The sequence below is a fragment of the Ovis aries genome, chromosome 24 (genome assembly GCF_016772045.2).
Source record: "Ovis aries strain OAR_USU_Benz2616 breed Rambouillet chromosome 24, ARS-UI_Ramb_v3.0, whole genome shotgun sequence".
Taxonomy (NCBI): Eukaryota; Metazoa; Chordata; class Mammalia; order Artiodactyla; family Bovidae; genus Ovis; species Ovis aries.
Genome location: NC_056077.1, coordinates 27,006,679 through 27,031,910, shown reverse-complemented (window position 1 = coordinate 27,031,910; position 25,232 = coordinate 27,006,679). Strand labels below are relative to the sequence as shown.

The following is a 25,232-nucleotide window of genomic DNA, read 5'->3' as shown; positions in this document are numbered from 1 at the left end:
TCCAGGCAAGAACACTGGAGTGGGTTGCCATTTCCTTCTCCAATGCAGGAAAGTGAAAAGTGAAAGTGAAGTCGCTCAGTCGTGTCCGACTCCTAGTGACCCCATGGACTGCATATTCAGTGCTCAATAACCACTTTGGTTTAGTCAGGCAGTCCATGCCTGGGGCTGTTGTGGTAACCACCCCCAGCTTCTTGAGAAGTCCAGAGCCCACCAGGAATTTCATGCAGCCTGCAAAGGCTCTCACTGCCCCCAGCCAGAGTCAAGGGCTTCCTCTTGCCCTGGTATTTCCTGGGAGCTCCTGGGGCAGAAGACGTGCTAGCCTTGGGGGCGCACCTAACAGCCTGGGGACCACAAAGGCAAAGGAAACCGCCTTCCCCTCCCATCTCCTCCTCCACACCCCTTTGTTTTCAAGCACCCATCTCCACCAGCTCTGCTGTGACCCCTATACCTGTTCCAGAGTCACCAACTTGCCATCCCATTTTCCAGTGAAGATCTAGGAATCCCCATTCCAGAACCCACCCACCATCCCCACCTGCTGTAGCTGAGACCTCAGAGCCCCTGTCATCACCTGGGACCCTCAAAAAGTGAGTGATGCCTCTCTCATCACAGGGCAATGTAGGAGCGGGGAGGGTGGGGCAGGATGCTGGAGTGGGTGGAGCCAGGGCCACTTCCTTTCCCCTTGGGGCCCCTGACCGCCAGTCTTGCCCCAGCTTCAGGAGGAGTTGGAGCAGCCTGGTCGCAGCCCTGTGCCCTTTTCAAGTGAGCTGGTAAGCAGCGGGACGTGGTGGGGCAGGGGCCTCGGTGGACCTGGGAATGTGCCTCTGGCTTGAGAAGACCTTGCCAGGTAATGGGAAAAAAGGACGAGGAGCCATCGGAGCTGCATGCGGTCAGGGCAGGGCAGGATGGGATGGCAATGGCTACAGCGCGCCGAGGGGTCCTGAGGGATAGAGTTGATGGGGGTGCAGCCAGTATCTTGTTATTTCTGACACTAGTGAAAGCAAGGGTGGAAAAAGCCGTTGAACCGGCAGTTGGCAGGGAAGTGGGCAGGAGGGGAGGGCCTGGCTCGGTCCTCCCCCTACCCACAGATCCTTATGTGCTCTACTTCTCCAACTTCCCCACCCTCAGGTCCCAACTCCTGCTCATGCCTTTTGCTTTGGAAATGATCCTGCTTCTCGTCCTCTTCGGGAGCATGAGGGTGGAAAACCTGGCTGAAGTGTCTCCAAGCAGCTCTCCTTTGTGGATATCTAAACCCACAACAGACTTTCTTTCTTCTTCGGTCTCTGGGAAGCCAACAGTCAACTCAGTGACTACCAGTCTTACAACAAACAAGGTCTCTAAGATGAGTGATAACCTTGAGCACCAGACCTTCCCACCTTCCTATATACCCAATGTGGTGTCCTCTCTTGAAACTTCCCCTGCTGCCAGCAGGGACAGTCCTGTATCTGAGTCAACAATATCCCAGGAAGATTCAACCGAGAAGTCAACAATGCCCATGAAAATCTCTGATACCCCCAGCATACCTGGTGTCTCAGTAATGAAACCTACAGGACTCCCTACTATGACTGGTGAAACCATGGCAACTAGCCCTCTGGATACCTCCAATGGGACCAGTGGAACCCCTGTCACCATGGCAACTAACCCTCTGGAGACCTCCAATGGGACCAGTGGAACCCCTGTCACCATGGCAACTAGCCCTCTGGAGACCTCCAGTGAGACCAGCAAAGTCCTATTAACTATGGCAACTAGCTCTCTGGAGATCTCTGGTGGGACCAGCAGACCTCCTGTCACCATGGCAACAAGCTCTCTGAAGACCATCAGTATGACCAGTGGATCCCCTGTCATCATGAAAACTGGCCCTCCTAAGACCTCCAAGGGGACCAGTGGACTCCTGATCACCATGCCAGCTACCTCTCTCAAGACTCCCATGGGGACCAGTGGCCCCACTAGCCGTGGCGTAACAACATCCAGCCCAAATACCTCCGCAAACATAAGCAGGAGGGACAAACTAATTCCAGCTCAGGGGACAAACGGCACCCTGCTGGTGGTTGTGCTCGTGGCCCTGCTGGTGGTCGTTGTCCTCGTGGCATCAGCCCTGTTGTGGTTCCGGCGGCAGAAGCGGAAGACGGGAGTCCTGACACTGAGCAGAAGTGGAAAACGCAACGGGGTGGTAGATGCCTGGGCTGGGGTCGCCCGGGTGTCTGATGAGGAGGCCATGACAGCGACAGAGGGAGCGTCTGGGGGGAACAATGACTCTGATGGCCCCCGCAGGGAGGGCTCTGGCCAGCGACCCACACTCACCACTTTCTTTGGTAGACGGAAGTCTCGCCAGGGCTCCATGGCGCTGGAGGAGCTAAAGGCAGGGGCAGCCTCCAGCTTAAAGGGGGAAGAGGAGCCGCTGGTGTGCAAAGAGGATGAGGGTGCAGAGGCCCCTACTTCTAATGGGCCAGAAGTGAGAGAGGTGGAGACCCCTTAATGCTCAAGAATCTCAAGGCTAGAGTTTAGAACCATTCCTGCTTTTATCACCTTCCCTCCCATCATCACCAAGAGGTTGATATCCAGCCTCCTCATCCGTCACCCAGCATTTTCACCCAGCGCTTTTTGGATTTTAATACAGCATCTTCACCCTCAATCTTCATTCAGCTTCTTAACCCTGGCTCTTCTAGCCAGCATTCACCCAGCATCCACCCCCAGCACCCAGACCAGGGCCTACACCCACTGAACACTTGCAGATGGAACAAATGAAACTTCCTCATCAACCCCTACTTCTCCCCATCACATTTTCTTCACATTTTGGTCCTTGAAACTAGCTGCCGAGTCTCTGGAAATGCCAGACTTCCTGGATTGATGATTTCTCAGCTGATTCCCCACAAATATCAGGGAAGAAGGAATTGGCAACCCAGCAACCTCCCACTTCAGGATTACTCTGGAAAGTACATAATGGCCCCATGGATTGGGACATTTGTAGTGGATTAGCCCATGAATTGCCTGTAACTCTGGGTGCCACTGGTCTGTGCCAGGCTGGCCCAGAGCATGGGCTGGATGGCGTCACCTTGGGGTGCTTTCAGTGTATCTGTGACAGCCCCAGGCCCCTAGACTGGCCCATGGTCCCAGCTGCCACACTCCCCCCAACTCTGGATGGAGGCGGCCAGAGGCTTCGGTTGTTTCTCCTCCCAAGAGCAGAGGTGAGAAGTTTCTGGGCAGGTGTAGTTCTTAGAAGTCTTGGCGTCAGCGTGGGTCCACTCATGCGTGCGGTTTGTGTGCAGGAGGCAAGGACTTGGTGATGTTGTGAACGACAGTGGGGAGCAGTACAGACAGTGTGAGGGAGGGGCAGGAAAGGCTGCGGAGGCGGGGGAGATGCCACCCTAAAGAGGTGCTGAGAACATAGGCGCCCTTGTCTTTGCTCAGATGGGTGGGGATGGAAAATTTAGTTCTGTCTGGCCTGGCGTGAGAGAAAGACTGCATGTGTGACTGAGCGTCGTTCTTCCACTCAGCCTCAAAGTACCCCGTAACCTCTACCCCTATCCCCACTCCCCCCCCACCCCTCCAGCCACACCCTCCCCGACTTGCCACCCCCCACTCTTTCATCCATCATCCCCTCCCCTCCCCCCCCACCCCTCCAAAGGGCACACTGAGTCCCAGGACTCACTGATGCTGTTACCCGTTTAATGTGTTTGTGAGAGAGGGAGCTGTGACAGGTCCCAGAACCAGGAGCATCCCTGTGGCTCTGGGATGGAGAAAAGGGGACCAGACCCAGCTGCACTATCTCTGAGACCAGCCCAGGCCAGTGCCCTGGGCACCACGTGGACCCGGAGGCCGTTGGTATTTCCCCAGAACAAAGAGGATTTTCAAAGAGGAAGTTGTTAAGAGGAGCAGTGACCAAGAGCAGACGTACTGACCTACAAAAGGAGAGGCCAAGGGACACCATGGTGGTGTGACTGCCAGGTGGTTTGGATCGGAGGGGATGTGGGAGACAGGGAGAGGGCTGGGTCAGACAGTTCATGGGAGGGTGGGGGAGAGATGGGGAGAGAAGTGGCGGAAAGTGGCTAGGGACCCACCCAGAATTGTGCCACCCACACCTGGGGAAGCGGGGGTGGAAATCTAGTCTTCCCCACACATGTCTGGGTGCCTTTTTTTTTTTTTTTTTTTTTTTGGCCATGCCATGCAAGCAGGAGGGATCTTAGTTCTGCAACCAGGTATGGAACCCGTACCCTTTGTCAAATTAAATAAATAAAAAATAAAATATTTAAAATACTAATTTTGTCCTGATGGTAAAATAACATTTTTCCTCTTTTGCAAAATTGCCAGCACTTTCTAGTATCTTAAATAACAGAATACTTCACACACCCAACCATATACGGTATTTTATTCTTCATCTTATATTTTAAAACGCATGTTCCTATTTTATTTTCAAAAGTGCACATTATAATCAGTTACAAATACAGCTTTGTCATCCAGTGCAAATTCCAGGTGGAAGAGGGTTTTGGTCTTGAAAAATCTAGTCATGTAATTCATTTCTCCAGTCAGGAAAAGGGTCTCAAAGCATGGTTCAAAGTATATCTCGTTTCTAAAAGTGGATATTTACACTTCATTTTCCTCTGCATCCATAAGTCTGCTCCTGTTTTGGGGAGGTTTGGGGTCCAACCATTAGCCATCAGAAAACTCAGGCTATTCTGGAGATCATCTGTGTATCCCCAGCAATGAGCTGCCAGTGGGTGTCTTCAGGACAGCTAGCCAGACCATGGCCAGACCTGGGGTTCTTAGCAAACCTGCCTGCCCAGCTCATGTCTTCAGGACAGCTAGCCAGACCATGGCCCAGATCCCCAGTGCTGCCAGCCATGGAGAGGGCCACATACTCACTCCTGCATTTGCGCATGCTCCGCCTGAAGCCCGCCCACTCCCCATCTTGCCCACCCCACACGCATCTTGACTTCCCTCCAACCTCCTCTTAGCCATCAAGATGTTGCTCAAATGTCACTGCCTTTGCGAAGCCGCCCTCGCTGCCTCCATGCCCAGCAGAGGGTTTCTCCTCCACTCCGACAGTGCCTCATGTGACAGTAAGAACAGCTGGGCTGTCATCATGCGAAGGTGTCCCCTGTTCCTGTCGTCTTTATGACTCCAGATTCCGGAGCCTGGCATGCTTACCTAATGTGTGTTTACTGAATGGAGGAGTACATGAATGAAAGAATGAGCGAATGATGTTTTTCACCTAAGCCATGGCAGGATCAGATGTCTTTTGACTTTGTTTTTTGCAGGTACAAAGTTAATTATTAGAGATAGCACAACAAGTGGGAGAGCAGGTAGAGAAACAGTTTGTTTAGTTAACACAGAAGCAAGGCAGAGATGCTCACGCAGAGAGGAAGGGTGGGGGTGTCCCCCCTGTGAGGAGGAGCCAGATCAGTTTTTTGACTGAAACTGGCATCCAGGAGCATGGCCTGAAGGCAGTGCGACCGGAGATGGGAGCATCAGCCTAGTTCAAGTTAGATAGGGTGGGAGTCTGGTCTAAGGCAAAAGAAGAGGTCAGGCTTGAAATATATTTATCCAGAGAATAAGATTTGTGGAACTAATTGACTATTGAGATGATGAGAGGAAGAATGAGGTTGGACTCCAAGGTTTCTGTCTTGGGAGATGAAGATGCTGACATAATTATGTGAAAATGCAGAGAGATGAGCAGTTTGGGGAGAAAACATGAGTATTTCTGTACTTATGTATTTATTTATATTTTGCCTGCTCTGCACAGCTTGCAGGACATCAATTCCCCAACCAGGGGAATTGAACCTCAGGCCACAGCAGTGAAAATGCTGAATCCTAACCAGTAGTGACCAGGGAACTCTCCATGAGTTTGTTTTTAGAACTGTCAGGAGGGATGTTAGAAGTAGAGACCTGAAATTTTGGAGGGATCAGAGCTGGAGAAATAAAGAGTCATCTGAGTTTGCATAGCAATTTAAATAATGGCACTGATGGATAAATGCATAAACTGTATCATTCATTGTGTAGAATGAGAAAAGGAAGAGCTGTGGAGAGAATCTTCTTGTGTTAGGGCAAGCTAACTGCTATTAATAAGCAACTGCCAAATCTCAGGGGTAGAACTCAAAAGAAGCTTTTTCTTGCTTATGCAACAATTTAATGTTGGTATTTGGAGGGCAACCTTCCACGAGCTCACTCAGGGACCCAGGCTCCTTCTATCTTACGGCTCTGCCATTCCTAGGGAGGATCATGGGAAGGCTGGAAGTGGCCTGTATCACTTTTGTTCACATTCCACCGGACAGAATTCAGTCACATGGTGGTCTCTTTCCCCGGGGGCTGGGAAATGTAGTTTAGCTGTGTACTCAGGAGGGAAGGGGCTTCCCAGGTGGTGGGAGTGGTAAAGAATCTGCCTGCCATTGCAGGAAGAGACATGGGTTCAATCCCTGGGTCAGGAAGATTCCCCTAGAAGAGGGCACGGCAACCCACTCCAGTATTCTTGCCTGGAGAATCCCATGGACAGAGGAGCCTGGTGGGCTACAGTCCATAGGGTCGCAAAGTTGGACACGACTGAAACGACTTAGCATGTATCTCACCAGGAGGGAAAGAGGAACAGTCCTCGCCACACTGAGGGGACACCACAATTTGAGGAAGAAGGATCTGCAGGAGGCAGAAGAGAGCCTTGAGGAAAGAAACCAAGAGAAAATGACGTCTAGGGGGAAGAAAGGGAGAAATGGTTCGGAGAAGGGCTGTCAGGAGCTAGCCTGGACTAGACAGAGGCAAGCAAGGATGGAGGCGCAACAATGGAGCTCGAGCTTGAGCTCTTTCAGTTTTGTGCCGCAGGACCCTTGCTTGCCTCACGCGAGTCCAGTCCCTGCTGGGGTCGAGTGCCGCCCGCAGAGGCAGAAATCCGAGAAGGCTGGGAAGAGGCCAGGGTCTAGCAATCAGTCAATGGTCCCAGCAACTTTAGCAGGTGGTTCCGATGAAGAAATGGAATCTCCAGCACTTCTGGAACAGGAACTTGCCTGAAGTCCCAGTACCATAATTGGCAGTTTTTCCTGGTTTTCTTGTTCAGAAGCCCGGCTCTAATCTGTTCGGGGACCTGAAAGTACTTTGGGAAGAAGGAAGGGAAGGGAAGTGGCTATTCGCTGAGTTTCTACTCTATGTCACCCGTGGAGTTTTTCACTTGAGTGTCAGCTGAAACCATGAGGATGGTATTACCCCCATTTTACAGCTAAGGAAATGGAGGAACAGAAAAAGGTAAAGAGGTATCTGAGATCAAAAAGGGTGGATGTAGGATCTCCCCAGTGCACCATCAGAAAGGCTCTCCAGGGGCTTCCCGGGTGGCTCAGTGGTATTAATAAAGAACCCACCTGCCAATGCAGGAGACACGGGTTTGATCCTGGATCTGGGAAGATCCCACACAGGGAGGAGCAACTAAGCCCATGTACCACAACAACTGAGCCCACGTGCCCTAGAGCCCGAGCTCCGCAACAGGAGGAGCCACCGCAACGAGAAGCCCCTGCAGTGAAGCTAGAGACTAGACCCCGCCCACCGCAACTTGAGCAAAGCCAGTGAGCAACGAAGACCCAGCACGGCCAAAACTAAATAATAAAATTATTATTATTATTTTTTTTTTATAAAAATGCTCTCCAACCCTCGGAAGGAGCACAGGCCCTGGGGCAGGGCTGGGGAGGCTGGTGACTGGCAAGAATAGGAACCTTCCGCTCAAGGAGGAGAGGACTTCTGAGCTATTGTGGCTGAGTGTCCTGGAGGCAGGAGGGAACCCCAGACAGGGGCAGGGCTCTGGTGGGGTGACAGGGCTGGTCAGACTGGCCCCACCCACCTCCCTCCAGCAGCCCCACCCCCAGCTTCCGGCCTCTCCAAACATTGGATCCAGCAGTGGACACACCAGTCGGCCAGCTCCAAGCTCTCATGGACCCTGAAGGTAAAGAAGCCTCCCAGACCTCTCTCCCCTGTGTCCCTGCACCACCTTCTGTCCCTCTTCTGCCCATCCCTGCATCCCATCTCGCCTCCGTCCCCAGCCTTCCTCCTCTGAGATCGAGTCTCCGCTGGACCAGCTACTCTCTTACCTACCCCTGTCTCCCTCCAGTCTCTCTGACCCCAAGCACTCTTTTCTGCCCTCCAAAGGCCTCATCTCACTCTAGTTTCTCTCTCCACCACGGGTCCTCATTTGAGCTCTGGGGAAGAAAGGGGCTTGACCTCTGGGAAATTCGGGGATGGCCTAGAAGTGGCCACATCTTTGGGGGTGCTGAAGGTGCAGGGAGGCTGGAGCAGCTCCGGACTTTGTCCCTCGCTAACAACTCTGGAGGAGTGAGGCAAAGTCCTGTCCCATGCACCGCGAGGGCGGGGGAGGGGGCCTGAGTCCTGTGAGTCCTGGGATTCTAACACATGTGAGGAGTGATGCCCAGAGGAGGCTGGATGCAGGATGGCACAGGCCAGGCTTTGGAGTCAAAAAGCCTCCTGTTCGAATCCAACCTCCACTAGAAATAGGCTGTGTGACCTTGAGCCAGTCACTTGAGGTCTCAGGGCCCCATTTCCTTGTATCTGCAAAATGATAATACTATAAATAGTTTCCTGCTCCTCAGGTTGGGGATGGGGGCAGGAAGTGACAGGAACATGGAGGGCTCCCTGCAGCTTCACAGTCCTCTCTCCAGGCTTCTCCTTCCCCAGCTCTGGCCTCCCTCTCCTGGTCCAAGGCTTCTTCAGGGCCCACACCTAGCCCCTCTGGCTTGGCCGTGGAACCAGCTCTTGGGGGGTCAAGACCAGTTCTTAGTTTAGAAATTATCTCAGAGGACTTCCCTGGTGGTACAGTGGATAGGAATCCGCCTGCCAATGCAGGGAACACGGGATCAATCCCTGATCTGGGAAGATCCCACAGGCCACGGACTCCTAAACTCTGTGTGCCCGGAGCTACTGAGCCTGCGTGCTGCAACTACTGAAGCCCGTGGGCCTAGAGCCTGTGCTCCCAACAAGAGAAGCTGCCACAATGAGAAGCTTGTGCGCTGCCACCAAGAGTAGCCCCCCCCCGCCCCCGCTCACTGCAACTATAGAAAGCTGGTGTGCAGCAACAAATACCCAGCGCAACCAAAATTAAGTAAATAAACAAATTTTTTTTGTTTTAAAGAAATGATCTCAGAGTTAGAGCTGGGGTTCAGGTCCCATCCCTGCCACCAGCCAGTTGTGTGACCTTGAACAAGATCCTTAGCCTCGCTGTGCCTCGGTTTCCTCATTGGGTAATGTGAAAACAGTGCCTACCCTCGGGTTGTGGTGAGGATTAAAGGAGATAATACACATCAGGCGCCTGGTACAGAGATCACTCAGTGCAGTTACACTGGTGACGGTGTTGGGTCCTCACAGTCGTCTCTCCAGCTCCGAGGCCACCCCATTTTGGGGAAATGTGCTTGGTGTGTCTACTCAAACTCCTCTGGTGCCACCAGCTCCATTTCTGTTCATGTCTCGCCAGCTTCCCACTCAGACCGGAAACCTCAGGTCACCTTTGACAGCTCCCTCTCCCTTGAACCCCAATATCCAGACAGTTGCTGTGTGCTGTGGATCTACCGCCACGTCTTTCTGGTCCTGTCTCCCTCTGGGGGAGCCTTCCTCTGAGTGGCGGCCTTCACGCATGAGGTGACACTGAAGTTTAACCCAGCCAGAAGGGTTGGTGCTGGGATCACTGACCGGGAGTTCAGCCAGGAAGGAGTAGTCAGATCAGTGGGGTGAGGCAAAGGCTGGGGACGCAGAGGAGAGGAGGGGCGAGGACAGAGTTGGGCTAAAAGCAGATGGCAGGCTGGGACTTCCCTGGCGGTCCAGGGGCCAAGACTCTGTGCTCCCAATGCAGGGGACCTTGGTTTGGTCCCTGGTCAGGGAACAAGATCCTGCATACTGCAACTAAAGATCCTGCACACTGCAGTGACCAAGACCCAGCACAGCCAAATTTTATTTTATCTATTTACTTTTTAAAATATGAATTTATTTATTTTAATTGGAGGTTAATCACTTTACAATATTGTATTGGTTTTGCCATACTTCAACATGAATCCGCCACAGGTATACACGTGTTCCCCATCCTGAACCCCGCTCCCTCCTCCCTTCAAATTTTAAAAGAAGAAGGAGAAGCAGATGGCAGGCTGGTGGCCAAAGTGTGAGCAGGGGGCGGAATCCCAGGTCTGGGATGTGGAATGCAGGAGGCAGTCCCTGTAAACAGAGGTTCTCCCTTTGCCCTTTATCTTGGTTCGCTGCTTCCTTGCCTTGGAGAAGGAAATGGCAACCCACTCCAGTGTTCTTGCCTGGAGAATCCCAGGGATGGCGGAGCCTGGTGGGCTGCCGTCTATGGGGTCGCACAGAGTAGGACATGACTGAAGCGACTTAGCAGTAGCAGCAGCTGCTTCCTTGCCTAGGCTGTTGCAGTAGCTTTGCAACTTATATCTTTCAGGGCTTCCCAGGTGGCTCAGACAGTAAAGAATCTGCCTGCAATGTGGGAGACCTGGGTTCAGTCCCTGGGTTGGGAAGATCTCCTGGAGGAGGGCGTGACAACCCTCTCCAGTATTCTTGCCTGGAGAACTCCATGGACAGAGGAATCTGGCAGGCTACAGTCCATGCAGTTGCAAAGAGTTGGACACAACTGGAGAGACTAAGCACATTACATCTTTCAAGAACCCTAGGCATGAGACTTCCCAGGTGGTCCAGTGGCTAAGACTCTAGGCTCCCAATGTAGGGGGCCTAGGTTTGATTCCTGGTCAGGAAACTAGATTCCACACACCACAGCTAAATATCCCACACGCCAAAACTAAAAAGATCTCACTTGTCACAGTGAAGATCAAAGATCCTGGGAGGGGCGGGGCAGGGGGAGGCTGCAACTAAGACCTGGCACAGCATTTATTTAAATAAATAAATAAATATTTTTAAAAATCTTAAAAAAAAAAAGAATCCTAGGTACAACTTGCACATGAAAACTTAAAAGTGCATTTTTCATCATGTGACTTCAGATCAAAAGTTTGATGAATTTGCCATTGCCTGTTAAGTGAGACCCTAACTGTTTCCTGTTATTCAGGGCCTGCTCAGTCTGGCCCCTTCCTCCCACTCAGCCCTCTCTCTCACCATGTGCACCTTCAGCTCCATAAGCCTCAGGCCTTCCTCTGCCCATCCAGCCCCAGCCTTCTCTTACTGCTCTCTCCTTAAACGCAGGTCTCTTCTCCTTGTCTGAAGCCCTGTAGATTGTTTTACCACTTGCGTGACAGGCAATCCCCTTTGGTTCTCTTTGGAGGTCATTTTGCCTCTCTAGGGAGAGAAAGGGAAAAGAAAACTTTTTATCTGGAAGCCAGGGTGCTAACCAGCCTGTCTCCATCTGGTGTTTGCCAAATGGATCAACAAATAAGTAGATGGAAGAACAAAGCTGCCAGAGTCAGACCCCTGGGTTCAAAGACACCAGCTGAGTGGGTGTTGGCTCAGGCCCTTAACATGAGCCGTCCATTTCCTCCTTATTGTAACCCTGTGCTTTTTTCATGAAATTGACTCTCAGAGAGGTTAGGAAATTGCCTTAGGTCACCCAGCATGTAGGTGATGGAGCCGGGATTCGAATCAGGCATTTCCGACCATCCCCTCCCCTGCCCCCCATCCAGGCTATTCCTACTGCACCAGGAGACAGAACGCTGGACCCCTGGATTGGCTTGTAGAATTCTGTGAATAGTGATATAATAAATATATAATAATTAAAAAATAATTGAGTGAATTATGTGATAAGGTGGGATAAGTGAGGGGACTCTGGGTCAGCTTGCCTAGACTTATCCTGCCTTCACACACTTCGGAGCTGTGTGAACTTTGGGCAAATTACTTTCTTATTCAGTGCCTCAGTTTCCTTATCTGTAAAAGGGGGATAATAATAGTACCTACCTTATGAGTGTTGTTGGGAGGATTAAATGTATTAATATGGAGAAAATACTTGGGACAGGTCTAGGGAAGGACAATATGTGTTAGCTGTTATTATACACGATGTCACTTCAGATTCTATTATAGACAAGTGGTAGCAGGCACCAGAGTTTTAAGAAAAACCTATAAATGCAAAACCTTTACAACTGACATCTATTTAAATTTTTTTTTCCAGTCAGTTGGGGAAAACCATCATCACTTGCTTTTAGCTGGAACATTTTGTCAGCCTCATATAAGTCACTGTTGTTCCAAGCACAAGCCATATGGTTACACACGGTTACACCCGGTCATACATCAAATTAAGAACAGAAACTTGTGGTATTTGTCTTACATGCATTTGTAGAACCTGCCTTTGTGCCAGTTCATCAAAAGCAGGATCAAGTACTTATTACATGATTGGAGGAAAGATGCAGGGATGGGAGCTCTGATTCTAGCCCATTCGCTCTTGGTACCAAGCCACTGGCCAGTTAGGGCAACATAGAAAAATCAGTTAATAGGGATTCTCTGGTGGTCCAGTGGTTAAGAATCCACCTTGGAATGCATGGGATGCTGGTTTGATCCCTGGTCGGGAAACTAAGATTCCACATCCATTGGAGCAACTAGGCCCGTTCACCACAACTACTGAGCCAAGCATTCCAGAGTCAAGCATTCCATTCCAAACCAATAGAGAGGTTTGTGTACTACAACAGAAGATGGCAAGTGCTGCCGTAATTAAGACCCGGCGCAATTAAGACCTGATGCAGCCAAATAAAGAATGGGGAACGTTTTCTAAAAAATCAGTCAACAATCCAGAATCCAGACGAGAATAGCAAAAGTGCCAGTGGTGGGAGGAGGGAGGAGGAATCTTCAAATATTCTGCCAGAGTCTTCAGTTTACCTGCATCTTTTTACATTATTTGTAAAGAAATAAATGCAGGAAATTTCCCCAGATGCTTTGTGTGTGTGCATGCTCAGTCAGTTCAGTCACGTCTGACTCTTTGTGACCCCATGGATTGTAGCCTACCAGGCTTCTCTTTCCATGAGATTTCCCAGGCAAGAATACTCAAGTGGGTTGCCATTTCCTCCTCCAGGAGATCTTCCTGACTTAGGGATTGAACCCTCATCTCTTCGTCCAGCAAGAGGCAGGCGGATTCTTTACATCTAGCGCCACCTGGGAAGCCCAACTCCCCCCACCCCCCCGTCCAGATGCTTCAGATTCCCTCAGAAACAGAGATGCCAGTTTTTCGAATCCTCTCCCCCTGCAGTGGAAGCACAGAGTCTTAACACTGTACTATTAGGGGAGTCCCAGAGATGCCAATATTTTTAAAAATTCTGGAATAACCAGTGAAGAAAGTATTGCCTTGAGAGATCAAGGTGACACTTCACAGGGTCACACTATAATCTCTGAAGTTCAGGTGTCTTGAGAGACTATTTACATAGAACAACAGCGAGGATAAAAACGGGACAGACAGGGCTTACAGCTGTTTCCTCAGTGCTGCGACTTCTGCTCAGGCAGCTGCAAAAACAGCCTGCTTCTCTTGTGCAGTTCCTTTGAGCTTCAGCAGCTAATTAGGAGAGCCTTATTTTCAAAGCTCCCCACAGGAATTTCTGTTGTTCGAAATGCACAAGAGAGTTGGGGCTTAAAGAAATCCAGATGTATTTATTTGTTTTTCAGGAACATTCTGCATTTACAATAGCTGATCTTGCCTAACAGAGCCAGACAGGAAGCCCTGCTGGAGGAGGCAGTGTGGTTCTAAAGCTAAAACTACCTTCTTTGGACAGGGAAGACCAGGGTCCACGCTGGTCATTTCCTTTTCTTATCTTCTAATTTTTTGTTTGTTTGTTTGTTTTGTTTTGCTGTAATGCATGGCCTACGAGATCTTAGTTCCCCAACCAGGGATTGAAACCAGGCCCTCTGCAGTGAAAGCACAGAGTCCTAACCAGTGGGCCACCAGGAAAGTCCTATGTTCTTTAGGTAATTTCCCTTTGCATTTCTGAACCTAGGTTCTCTGTCTTAGTAACCTCTGCCATGAAGAAGGGCAGTAGGTAGGATTTGTGACTTTGTGTATATATACGTATATAGGCTTCCCAGGTAGCTTAGCTGGTTAAAGAATCTGCCTGCAATGCAGGAGACCTCCGCTTGATTCTGGGTCAGGAAGTTCCCCTGGAGAAACGATAGGCTACCCACTCCAGTGGCCTGGAGAATCCCCACAGACAGAGGAACCTGGCAAGCTACAGTCCATGGGGTTGCAAAGGTCGCGACTAAGCACAGCACACTACACATATATATAGCAAGTGCCAGGCATCTGGCGCTCACCAAGGTATAGTAGTCACACAGGTTCTCGTCCTGTGGTTCGGAAGCTCTCAATTCTGTTATGAATTAGAATTAAGTTACCACATTCCAGACCAGTTACATTAGAATCTCTGGGGGTGGGGCCAAAACATTATATACATTTGGCACAGCTCTCTGGATAATTCCATTGTATAGCCAAGGTTGAGAATCACTGCTTTATTCATCCTCCCCAAAAATTTCTTTGACCTTATCCTAAGTGAAGGTCCTCTCTCTCCTTTCCATTTTTATCTGTTTTATTTTTTCATTATAGAGAAACTTCAAATGTACACAAGGTAGATAGAAAAGTATGATGAATTCTCACATACTCATCATCCAGCTTCAACAACCACCAACTTTTGGCCAATCCAGTCCCATCCATACTCCCCCACCCTTTTCTTTTGGCGGTGCTACTCCACATGTAGGCTCTTAGTTCCTTGACCAGGGATTGAACCTGTTCCCCTTGCAGGGAAAAGATGGAGTCTTAACCACTGGACTGCCAGGGAAGTCCCCATACCCTTTAATTTCTTTCTTTCTTTTTTTTTTTTTTAGAAACTTAATTTCTTTATTATTTTTCTAAATTACAAAGATATGCCATTTAATCTTTATTAAAATTTTTTTTTATTCCTTAAACTGTTTTATTTTATTTTATTTTATTTTGTCATTTGTCTTTTTTTTTTTTTAATTTTAAAATCTTTAATTCTTACATGCGTTCCCAAACTTGACCCCCCCTCCCACCTCCCTCCCCACACCAACTCTCTGGGTCATCCCCATGCACCAGCCCCAAGCATGCTGCACCCTATGTCAGACATGGACTGGCGATTCAATTCTTACATGATAGTTTACATGTTAGAATTCCCATTCTCCCAAATCATCCCACCCTCTCCCTCTCCCTCTGAGTCCAAAAGTCCGTTATACACATCTGTGTCTTTTTTCCCGTCTTGCATACAGGGTCGTCATTGCCATCTTCCTAAATTCCATATATATGTGTTAGTATACTGTATTGGTGTTTTTCTTTCTGGCTTACTTCACTCTGTATAATTGGCTCCAGTTTCATCCATCTCATCAGAACTGATTCAAATGAATTCTTTTTAACAGCTGAGTAATACTCCATCGTGTATATGTACCACAGCTTTCTTATCCATTCATCTGCTGATGGACATCTAGGTTGTTTCCATGTCCTGGCTATTATAAACAGTGCTGCGATGAACACTGGGGTACATGTGTCTCTTTCAATTCTGCTTTCCTTAGTGTGTATGCCCAGCAGTGGGATTGCTGGGTCATAAGGTAGTTCTATTTGCAATTTTTTAAGGGATCTCCACACTGTTCTCCATAGTGGCTGTACTAGTTTGCATTCCCACCAACAGTGTAGGAGGGTTCCCTTTTCTGCACACCCTCTCCAGCATTTATTGCTTGCAGATTTTTGGATTGCAGCCATTCTGACTGGTGTGAAGTGGTACCTCATTGTGGTTTTGATTTGCATTTCTCTAATAATGAGTGATGTTGAGCATCTTTTCATGTGTTTGTTAGCCATCCGTATGTCTTCTTTGGAGAAATGTCTATTTAGTTCTTTGGCCCATTTTTTGATTGGGTCGTTTATTTTTCTGGAATTGAGCTGCATAAGTTGCTTGTATATTTTTGAGATTAGTTGTTTGTCAGTTGCTACCCTTTAATTTCTAACTTCCAAGACTATCTTAAAGGAAACCCAGGTCTCAAATATTTCCATACATAAATATCTCAATATTTTGTTATTTTTAAACTGTTTTTAAAATATAATTTTTTTTTGTATTACAACCATAACCCACTTCAAAAAATATTTCCTTAATGTTACCAAATACCCAGTCAGTGTTCGAATTTTTAACTGTTTCGTAAATGTTCTAATCTGATTTCCATTTGTTTGGTTGAAGTAAGATCCAAATAAGATCCATTGTGACTGGTTAGTATGGGTTTAGATTCTTTTAATCTTTGGTTTTCCTTGCAATGTATGGGTGGTGCTAGAGGTAAAGAACACTCTGGCCAACGCAGGAGACTGTAAGGGACTCAGGTTGGATCCTGGGGTTGGGAAAATCCTCTGGGGGAGGGGATGGTACCCCACTCCAGTATTCTTGCCTAGAGAATCCCATGGACACAGGAGCCTGGTGAGCTATAGCCCATAGGGCACCAAAGAGACAGACCCAACTGAAATGACTTAGCACACATGCACGGAGAAGAAACTGGGCTATCTTCTAGAGAGTTTCCTATGGTCTGAGTTTGGCTGGCTATATCCCAGTAGTATGGTTTAACATATTCTTCTGTCTTCCAGTTTTCTTGTGAATTGGTGGTTGCGTTAGAAGTGTGATCTGACTCTGGTTGAGCTGTTTTGCCAAGAATATTCCACAGGTTGGGGGGTGTTCTGTCCGGAGTGCCAGTATCTGGTTGACTTTCCTCTTGACGTTGGCTTTTGATCCAGCCCTTGGATCCACCAGGTTACTAAGGTTGCAAAATGATTCCTGCCTTTTGGCAGAGTATTGGTGCTTGTTTTTATTTAAGTAGACAATTCAACGCTTTTTGGTAAATTTACCAAGTTATGCCACCATCACCAGACCATTTCCATCACCCCAGTAAGATCCCATGTTTAATTTTTGGCCCCAGACAATCACTCATCTGATGTCTTGTCTCTCTCCATTCGCCTTTCCTGGATGTTTCATATAAACCAAGGTATACAACAGGTGGTTTTGTGTGAGCACTTGTTCTTAACCTTTCTGTGCATCTGAATCCCATGGGGAGCATTTCCAAAACTTGGGTTCATGGGAACCGCCCTGGAAAGATTTTGATTCGATTGATCTGGGATGGACCTGAGCAGCAGAGACCGGAAAGCTCCCAGGGGCTTCCGATGTGCAGCCCAGGGGGAGGGCCCTCCTTTCTCAACTTCCCTCCCCCGCCCCTCCCTTCCCTTGACCATGTGGCTTCTGCCTCAGAAACTATCTTCCATCTGCCCCAACCCCTACCCCCACCCCGCCCCGGCTCCTCCATTGGTTTCTGCCCAGTTCAAGGCTTCCTCACTTTCTTTCCGGCCAGTTGCCCCAGCCTCCTTTTGCCTCCCAACCTGTCTCCAGTTGATGGATGAAGTGACCTTTCTAGAACTAAGTGGTAATCATACCATTCCCTCCTTTAAAATTCTATGATGACTTCCAGGATTTGTCCAAAGTTCTCCGCTAATTGGTTTAGCCCCTTTTTCACTCTGGCCTCAAGCTTGAGACATTTCTCCCATGAATCCTCCACAGCCCTCCCTTACCTCCTTTATCTTCTTGCTTCTGAACCTCGAGCACTTGCTCTTTTTTGTCTTGCCCTCCCTCCTCCCCACCCTCTCACCCCTGCCTGGCAAACATGACTCATCCTTTAAGACCACTAAGACTCCCCGCTTCCTCAGGGACGGTTAGTCATTTCTTCCTTTTCGCTCTGGGTAAATGCTTCATTCATCCCACCAGCAAACACACCTGCTGTATGCCAGCATTCCTGCTATTGTTCAGTCACTCAGTTGTGTCTGACTCTGCAACCCCATGGACTACAGCACGCCAGGCTTGCCCGTCCTTCAGCATCTCCCGGAGCTTGCTCAAATTCATGTCCATTGAGTCAGTGATGCCATCCAACCACCTCATCCTCTTGCCCCCTTCTCCCGCCTTCAATCTTTCCCAGCCATCAGAGTCTTTTCCAGTGAGTCAGCTCTTTGCATCCTGTGGCCAAAGTATTGGAGCTTCAGCATCAGTGCTTCCAGTGAATATTCAGGGTTGAATTTCCTTTGTGTTCTTGAGGATGTTAGAAATACAAATTCCCTGAATTTTCATAACAAGTCTATGGGGTTATCAGTGTTATTCCTATTACAGTTGGTACACAGAAGGTCCCCTGAAAGGTAGAGCCACCTGCCCAGGATCACTTAGTTAAATGTAATAGAAGAATATTGGAACCCATGCTGAGTGGTCCTGGAGTCTGGGCTCTGATTCCTTCCACTGTGCCACCTCTCTGCTCAGATAAGTATCATCAAACACTTAATTTCAAACTAAACAATATAAGGGGACTTCCCTGGTGGTCCAGTGGTTAAGACTAGGTGCTGCCGATTGGGTGCAAGTTTGATCCCCGGTGTGGGAATTAAGATTCCACATGCCTTTCGCATGACCGAAAGATAAAAATAATGTGAAACTGGACTTCCCTGGCAGTCCAGTGGTTAAGAATCTGCCTGCCAATGCAGGAAACACGATGAGTTTGATCTCCAGTCCAGGAAGATTCCACATTCCTTGGGGGCAATTAAGTCCTCGGGCCACAACTATTGAAGCCCACCGCCCTGGAGCTCATACTCCGCACCCAGAGAAGCCACTGCAATGAGAAGCCTCTAGGCACAACTAGAGAAAAGCCTTTGCAGCAACAAAAACCCAGTGCAGCCAAAAGTAAATAATTTTTAAATAATATGAAATTGTCAATATGCAAGCCGCACACTTGTTTGGGTCAGCGTGCCAGGCACTTGGGCTATAGCAGAAAAATCAGTGGACCTCTTGGCCCCGGGGAGAAAACACCAGCAGAGGATGACATTGACGGATGAACAAGGAGCTGCGTGAGCACGTGACCTGGTTTAGGGGGTCTGTGAGAGCCCCCGGCCAAGGAAGTGATGTCTAAGGGAAGATCTGAAGAGGACTGAGAGGTGAAGGAGGCGTCTGGGGTGAGGGTGAGGAACAGGACTTCAGGGGGCAGGAACAACCTTAGAATACCATAGGCGAAGGCCTGAAAGCTAAGAGAAAGAGCTGCCCGTTCTGCCACCCAGCAGTTAGTACCTGGCACAGAGCTAGCGCTCAGCAAGGATTTGTCCAAAGAATAAATGAAAAATGGAAAGAAGTCAAGAGAGCTGGCACTGATACAATGAAAGCGAGGCTTTCAGCGGGAGAGAGATCCACTTAAATTTCCGTTTTTACGGTTTGATTTTGAAAGTCAGGTTTAATGAGGTATAACCACAGACAGTAAAATTCACCCTTTCCTGTGTCAACTTCTATGAGTCATGACAAGTGCATCAGTACTGTAGCCACCATCATAGACAAAATCTAGGCTAGTTCAATCACACCCCCGGACTGGGTGCTGCTCCCTTTGTGGCCAGCCCCTCCCCCGCCCTCAGGCAACCCCTGTTCTCTGTTGTATCATTTTGCTTTTTCCAGAACATAGCTACATAGATGGACTCAAATAACATGTCACTTTTTTTTTTGGCTGCGCTGGGTTTTCGTCACAGCATTCGGGGTCCCCTGCATTAGAAGGCAAATTCTTAACCACTGGGCCACCAGGGAAGTCCCAGCGTGTCATTTTCTGAATCTGGCTTCTTTACTTAGAATAATGCATTTGAGATGTGTGCCTGTTGGGTGTATCAGTAGTTCATTTCGTTTTTCATTGCCAAGTCGAATTCCATTGTATACATGCATCACAGTTTGTTTATCTGATACTCACCAGTCCAAAAATTCAAATTCACTTTAAAAAGTAAATATCACAGCACCTGGGTCTGAATGGAGTGGGGGCCTTTGCATCCACCTCTGCTCTTTGTTCACTGGCCCTTTGCCTGGCTGGATCGTGAATGGTGGAGACAGGACTATGTCTTTTTCATTGACTTTGTTCCCAGCACCTGGCCAGGGCACAGCTGGTTCTGAGGAGGGAATGAGAAGCCACTTGGGTCGTTGCAGAGAACATGGGGAAGGAGGGTCAGGTGAAAGCACAGAGATCTGTGGCTGGGGTGGGGAGGGGCAGGTGCTTGGTTTTGGGAAAGAAAGGCTGAAAAAGAAGGGCTTTGGGCTTCACAGATGGCTGAATGGTAAAGAATCCACCTGCCAATGCAAGAGATGGCAACACTCCAGTATTCTTGCCTGGAAAATTCCACGGACAGAGGAATGTGGCAGGCTACATTCCTGTGACCTCGGGGTCACAAAGAGTCAGACACAACTGAGCGACTGAGCAGGCGTGCACCTTCTGAGAGTAGAGCAAGCCAGACCGTCTGGCCTTAACTTCAACTTGGAGCAGGACTTCCTGGTGGTCCAGTGGTTAAGATTCCATGCTCCCAATGCAGGGGTTATGGGTTCAATCCTTGCAGCGGCGGGGAGGACTAAGATCCCCACATGTGGCGTGGCCAAAAGACAAAATCTTCAACTTGGAGTGAAAGGAGGGGAAACAAACAACCCCCTTTACAGGCTATCGAATTGTCACCTCTGCCCACTTCAAGCTGAGTCCATCTGCGGCGCCCTCCACGAGGCTGTAGTTCTTCTCTTGACTAACAGATGGCAATGTTGCACCATTGTGTGGTCACCCCACTCATTTCAACAGACACAGGGGCCCTGCAAACCAGCAGTAAGGACCTCAGAGAACACTTTGTCCTTAACGCTTAGAGGGCTTGGCCACACTCCTGAAGCTCTGTCTCGAAAAGCAAAGGCTCAAACACAATCTCCCCATATTCTTTCCTCCTTATACTACTCCATCTCTAGAGAGAAGGCATGTTTTGGAGGGCAAAGGTGAAGCACAGATGCCCATGACCCTGAGGCCCGGCTAGTCTCACTCTGCTGTCAGTTTGCTTTGTGACCTCAGTTGACTTGCCTTTCCTTTCTGGTCCTCAGTCTCCACGTCTATAAGAAGCTGAACATCCAGCTTTAAAATTCTTGGTGCTATGGAAAAGACAGGGATCGGAAAGACTTACAGCTCGTGTTCTCCTGGGAGCTTCAGCTAATAAATAACCCATCCTTCTATGAAAGGCAGATGGAAAAGCCACAGAATGACATTTTAGGTGGCTGCATGTCTCTTGTAGTTGACAAATAGCTGTTGATCCAGCATTAGGTTTATCAGATACAATACAGGGCAATCAGTTGAATCTCAGATAACTGACAATTTTTAAGAGAAAGCATGTCCTAAATATTGCCTAGAATATATTTATACTAAAAAAACTTTGATGTTTGTCAGAAATTTAAATTTAACTAGGAGACTTCCTGGTGGTTCAGTGGTTAAGAATCCGCCTGCCAATGCAAGGGACACAGGTTCGATCCCTGGTCCCGGAAGCTCTCACATGAGCCCGAGCACCCTGCAGTCCACCATCTGCAACAAGAGAAACCACCACAGTGGTGCCTGCGCACTGTAACTTGAGAGTAGCCCCTTGTTGCACAGAGATTGCACACAGCAATGAAGAGCCCGTGCCGCCAAAAATAAATAAATACATCAATTTAACTAGGTGTCCTGTATTTTCATTCGGTCAATCTGGCAACATTGTTCAGCTTACAAGGCCTACCCAGTGCCTCAGCCCTCTCCCAGGACCCCCAGATCTTCACCCTGACTGGCTAGTGCCCAATTCAGCCAGCGGTTAAATATTTTGACCATCACTCAACTATCAGAAAGGCAGCCAACATGTAATGCCATTCTCTCTCTTTCCCTCCCAGGCCTGGCGTGTCTGCTGCCTCCTGCCACTCTGGCCGCCCTGGCAGACAGCTGGCTCCGAGAGGACTGCCCAGGCCTCAACTACGTGGCCTTGGTCTCGGGGACAGCCCCCTCGCAGGCGGTGCTGTGGGCCAAGTCCCCAGGGGTGCTGGCAGGGAGGCCCTTCTTTGATGCCATCTTTGCCCAAGTCAACTGCCAGGTCTCCTGGTTCCTCCCTGAGGGATCAAAGCTGGTGCCTGTGGCCAAAGTGGCTGAGGTCCGGGGCCCTGCCCACTGCCTGCTGCTGGGGGAGCGGGTGGCCCTTAACACGCTGGCCCGCTGTAGCGGAGTTGCCAGCGTGGCTGCTGCTGCGGTAGAGACTGCCAGGGGGACCGGCTGGGCCGGGCATGTGGCAGGCACGAGGAAGACTACCCCAGGCTTCCGGCTGGTGGAGAAATACGGGCTCCTAGTGGGCGGGGCTGCCGCCCACCGCTACGACCTTGGAGGGCTGGTGATGGTGAAGGACAACCATGTCATGGCAGCCGGTGGTGTGAAAAAGGTGTCTATCTGTCCAGCTGAGCCCCTACCCTGGCCCTGCTCCAACCCCAGCCCCCATCACAGTCCTTCCCCGCTACCAGGGACCCCCAGCCACTCCTTGGTGAAACAGTGATGGCCTGGGGCGGGGTGGGATGTGAGATTCCTCGACCCCTCAGAGGTTCCATCTGTGAAGGGAGGGGTTGGACTTGCTTCTTCTCCAGCCTTCTTCAGCTGGTTGGTATGATGCTCCAGGGCAAAGGACGAACTATTGGAAGCCAGTGTTGATGACTCTACAATCTTGGGCAGGTCACTCGAACTCCCTGGACCTGTTTCCTTTATGTGAAACTGTGCTTAAAGACCTTTTCGAGTCTTAATATTCTGAATCGATTGAACTCAGGTCCAAATGCCAAAGTGTGCCGAATCTGGCCTTGTTTTGCCTCACAAAAATGGTAATTTCATGTGGTTTCACCTAATGTGTGTGTGCTAATGTGCAAGAAGCCATTTCCACGCCCCGTTTCCTCATGAACCCCAAGTGTTAGTCACTCGGTCGTGTCTGACTCTTTGCCACCCAATGGTCTGTGGCCCGCCAGGCTCCTCTGTCCATGGGATCCTCAAGGCAAGAATACGGGAGTGGGTTGCTGTGAACCCCAAGCTCATTATCTATCTGGAGCCTTTTGCGTGGCAGTTCCAGCTCACTTGCCCTGGGGCGGCCAGGTGCCACCCGGTCTCACTGTCACCCCTGCGGCCTGCCAGGCGGTGCGGGCGGCACGGCGGGCGGCCGACTTTGCCCTGAAGGTGGAGGTGGAGTGCAGCAGCCTGCAGGAGGCTGTGGAGGCGGCCGAGGCAGGAGCGGACCTCGTCTTGCTGGACAACTTCAGGCCTGAGGTGAGGCCGGGGCGGCTTTCTGGGGAGGGGCGGGGTCGGGGGCTCTCACCTCTCCCCGGTTCGTGTCCCGCAGGAGCTGCACCCCACGGCCGCCGCGCTGAAGGCCCAGTTCCCCAGTGTGAGTGTGGAGGCCAGCGGGGGCGTCACGCTGGACAACCTCCCGCAGTTCTGTGGGCCCCACATCGATGTCATCTCTTTGGGGATGCTGACTCAGGCGGCCCCAGCCCTCGATTTCTCCCTCAAGCTGTTTGCTGAAGGGGCCACTCCAGTGCCCCACGCCCGCCGCTCCTAAAGCCAAGGAGGCTACCCAGGCAGTGGGATAAGGTGGTTTCATGGGACCCTCAAGGTTTCTTTAAGTCCAGTGGCCAACAGGACACTTTGGCGTTAGACTGTGCTGAGGCCGGCTCTGCCACGCGCTGCCTGGGGGACTGCGAAGGACTGACTTCACCTCTGCTCACTTCAGTTTCCTTGTCTGTAAAATGGGTCTAATCAACCTTACGGACTTCTTGGGGGTGGTAATTAGCACAGAGTAAATGCTCAGTAAATGTTAGAAATTGCCATCATTCATCTGTTCTAAGATGCACTCTTTTTTCCCTCCACACACTGAAGTCGCCTTAACTAACAGCGTCTAATGGTCCCTGTCAGACAGACATGGGTTGTCACGTAGCCCTTGTGGTCTGTGCATGCGGCTTATAGGTACAACATGATAACGATCTATGTGGAAATTAGTCTTCCAACAAGCATAAAATAGAAATTGTAAGTACTAAGAAGGGACTGGTTTGACAGTTTTCTTTTTCAGTAAGTGTGTGTGTTTCTGGGATTCCCAGGTGGTGCAGACATAAAAGAATCTGCCTGCTGGTGCAGGAGATGCAAGACACATGGGTTTGATCGCTGGGTTGGGAAGTTCCCCTGAAGAAGGAAATGGCAACCCACTCCAGTATTCTTGCCTGGAAAAATCTCACGGACAGAGGAGCTTGGTGGGCTACAGTCCATGCGGTCGCAGAGTCGGACATGACAGAACACTTAACGCAACGTGATATGTGTTTTACAATCAATGGTGTCTTATATTTAAGGATATGTGGACCCAGTCTGATGTCCAGCTGGAATATTACACTTGGTTAACGCCCATGTTGTACTGATGACTAAGTATTTCACGTTTCGCCTCTGGCTACTATTGCCATCTCTTTGGTTGGACGTGAGAACTTGTTCATTCCTCACTTTTGGGGTCCCCAACAGACTCCACCACCCATCCTTCTCCAGATGAAACCCCCATTGGGTGCTGAAGGCCTTTTAGGATATCATTAGTTGGGAGAGATACGCAGCTGCTGAGCCTCTGAGAGGACCAGAGCCTAGGTCAGTTAGGGAGTAAGGAAGGGATGGGTGGGGGCCCGTGTTCAGATATCAAACTTCATTCCGTGCTAGGTCAGGACTCAGAGGTCTAAGCAGAGGGTCTAAATCCAGCCCCCCAAGCACACATGCGCACCCGCACCCCTGAGGTCTTGCCCATTTGTGTGGCCATTCCTACCCTCACCTCGAACCTCTCTCTCTCTCTGACCCATCTGGGTGCCTCTGGGAGGAACAAGAGCATGAAGGGCCCCAAGGGTGAAGGTCCCCAGGGTGCTTCCTTCTGGAAGGGCTTCAGTCTGGAGTCGCCTCTCCCCTCCCAGAATCTACTCTCTTCTCCACCCTTTGCCAGGAGGAGAGAAAAACAGGTCTCAGCCACAGAGGCTCTTTCTTCAAGGGGAGGCTGGGGGTCCCAGTCTGTCTTGAGGGATCAATTCTACCCCTCTGCCCCCTTTTCAACCCTGGACACCAGCGATGGGAAAGGAGCAGATCAAGAAAACATCAAGCTCACCCCAGATGGGAAAGCTCCAGACAGGCCAATACCTTCATCTTTCAAGCATCAGATGTGTGTTGAGTGCCTGCCATGGCCAGGCTCTGAGCACACCGTGGAGATTCATCTAGCAAAGATGCCGGGCAGAAGTGGCTGGTGCCTTGGCCGATGTCCTGAACTAAAGGGGCAATTCTCACAGGACACGGACCAGAGATGCCACCTGGGCTACACCTATGCTGCGATACACACTTCCACCCCAGTGCCCTCCTGTCCTGCCTCCAAGGAAACAAGGACACTCTCTGCCAGGCAGCCTTCCCTGCTCCAGGGATCTTAGATCTTCGAGGACCAGCTCCTCCGACCT

General features: G+C 49.9%; 2 protein-coding genes across 4 annotated transcripts; both read left to right on the top strand.

Moving 5' to 3' along the window:
* Window positions 1-403: 403 nt before the first annotated feature.
* SPN (sialophorin) lies at window positions 404-21,429 on the top strand. 3 transcript variants are annotated; one of them, XM_060406250.1, is made up of 2 exons: window positions 404-584; window positions 1,126-21,429. In XM_060406250.1, the coding sequence occupies exon 2, from the start codon at window positions 1,142-1,144 to the stop codon at window positions 2,471-2,473; it is 1,332 nt and encodes a 443-aa protein (XP_060262233.1). In that variant the 5' UTR covers window positions 404-584; window positions 1,126-1,141; the 3' UTR covers window positions 2,474-21,429. The 3 variants fall into 3 exon arrangements, with proteins under 3 accessions (XP_060262233.1, XP_042096019.1, XP_042096020.1); XM_042240085.2 differs by lacking the exon at window positions 404-584 and adding an exon at window positions 715-767; XM_042240086.2 differs by lacking the exon at window positions 404-584 and adding an exon at window positions 715-844.
* Window positions 7,847-23,600, top strand: QPRT (quinolinate phosphoribosyltransferase). Its single transcript, XM_027961531.2, has 4 exons — window positions 7,847-7,909; window positions 21,639-22,174; window positions 22,906-23,037; window positions 23,111-23,600. The coding sequence occupies exons 1-4, from the start codon at window positions 7,897-7,899 to the stop codon at window positions 23,327-23,329; spliced, it is 900 nt and encodes a 299-aa protein (XP_027817332.1). The 5' UTR covers window positions 7,847-7,896; the 3' UTR covers window positions 23,330-23,600.
* The last annotated feature ends 1,632 nt before the right edge of the window (window positions 23,601-25,232 follow it).

Bases quoted from the DNA above. Each gene is read 5' to 3' on its own strand.
- SPN (XM_060406250.1), top strand. From the start codon at position 1,142: ATGCCTTTTGCTTTGGAAATGATCCTGCTTCTCGTCCTCTTCGGGAGC.
- QPRT (XM_027961531.2), top strand. The intron at 22,175-22,905 runs GTGTCTATCTGT...GCGGCCTGCCAG, and splicing joins CAGCCGGTGGTGTGAAAAAG to GCGGTGCGGGCGGCACGGCG. The intron at 23,038-23,110 runs GTGAGGCCGGGG...CGTGTCCCGCAG, and splicing joins TGGACAACTTCAGGCCTGAG to GAGCTGCACCCCACGGCCGC.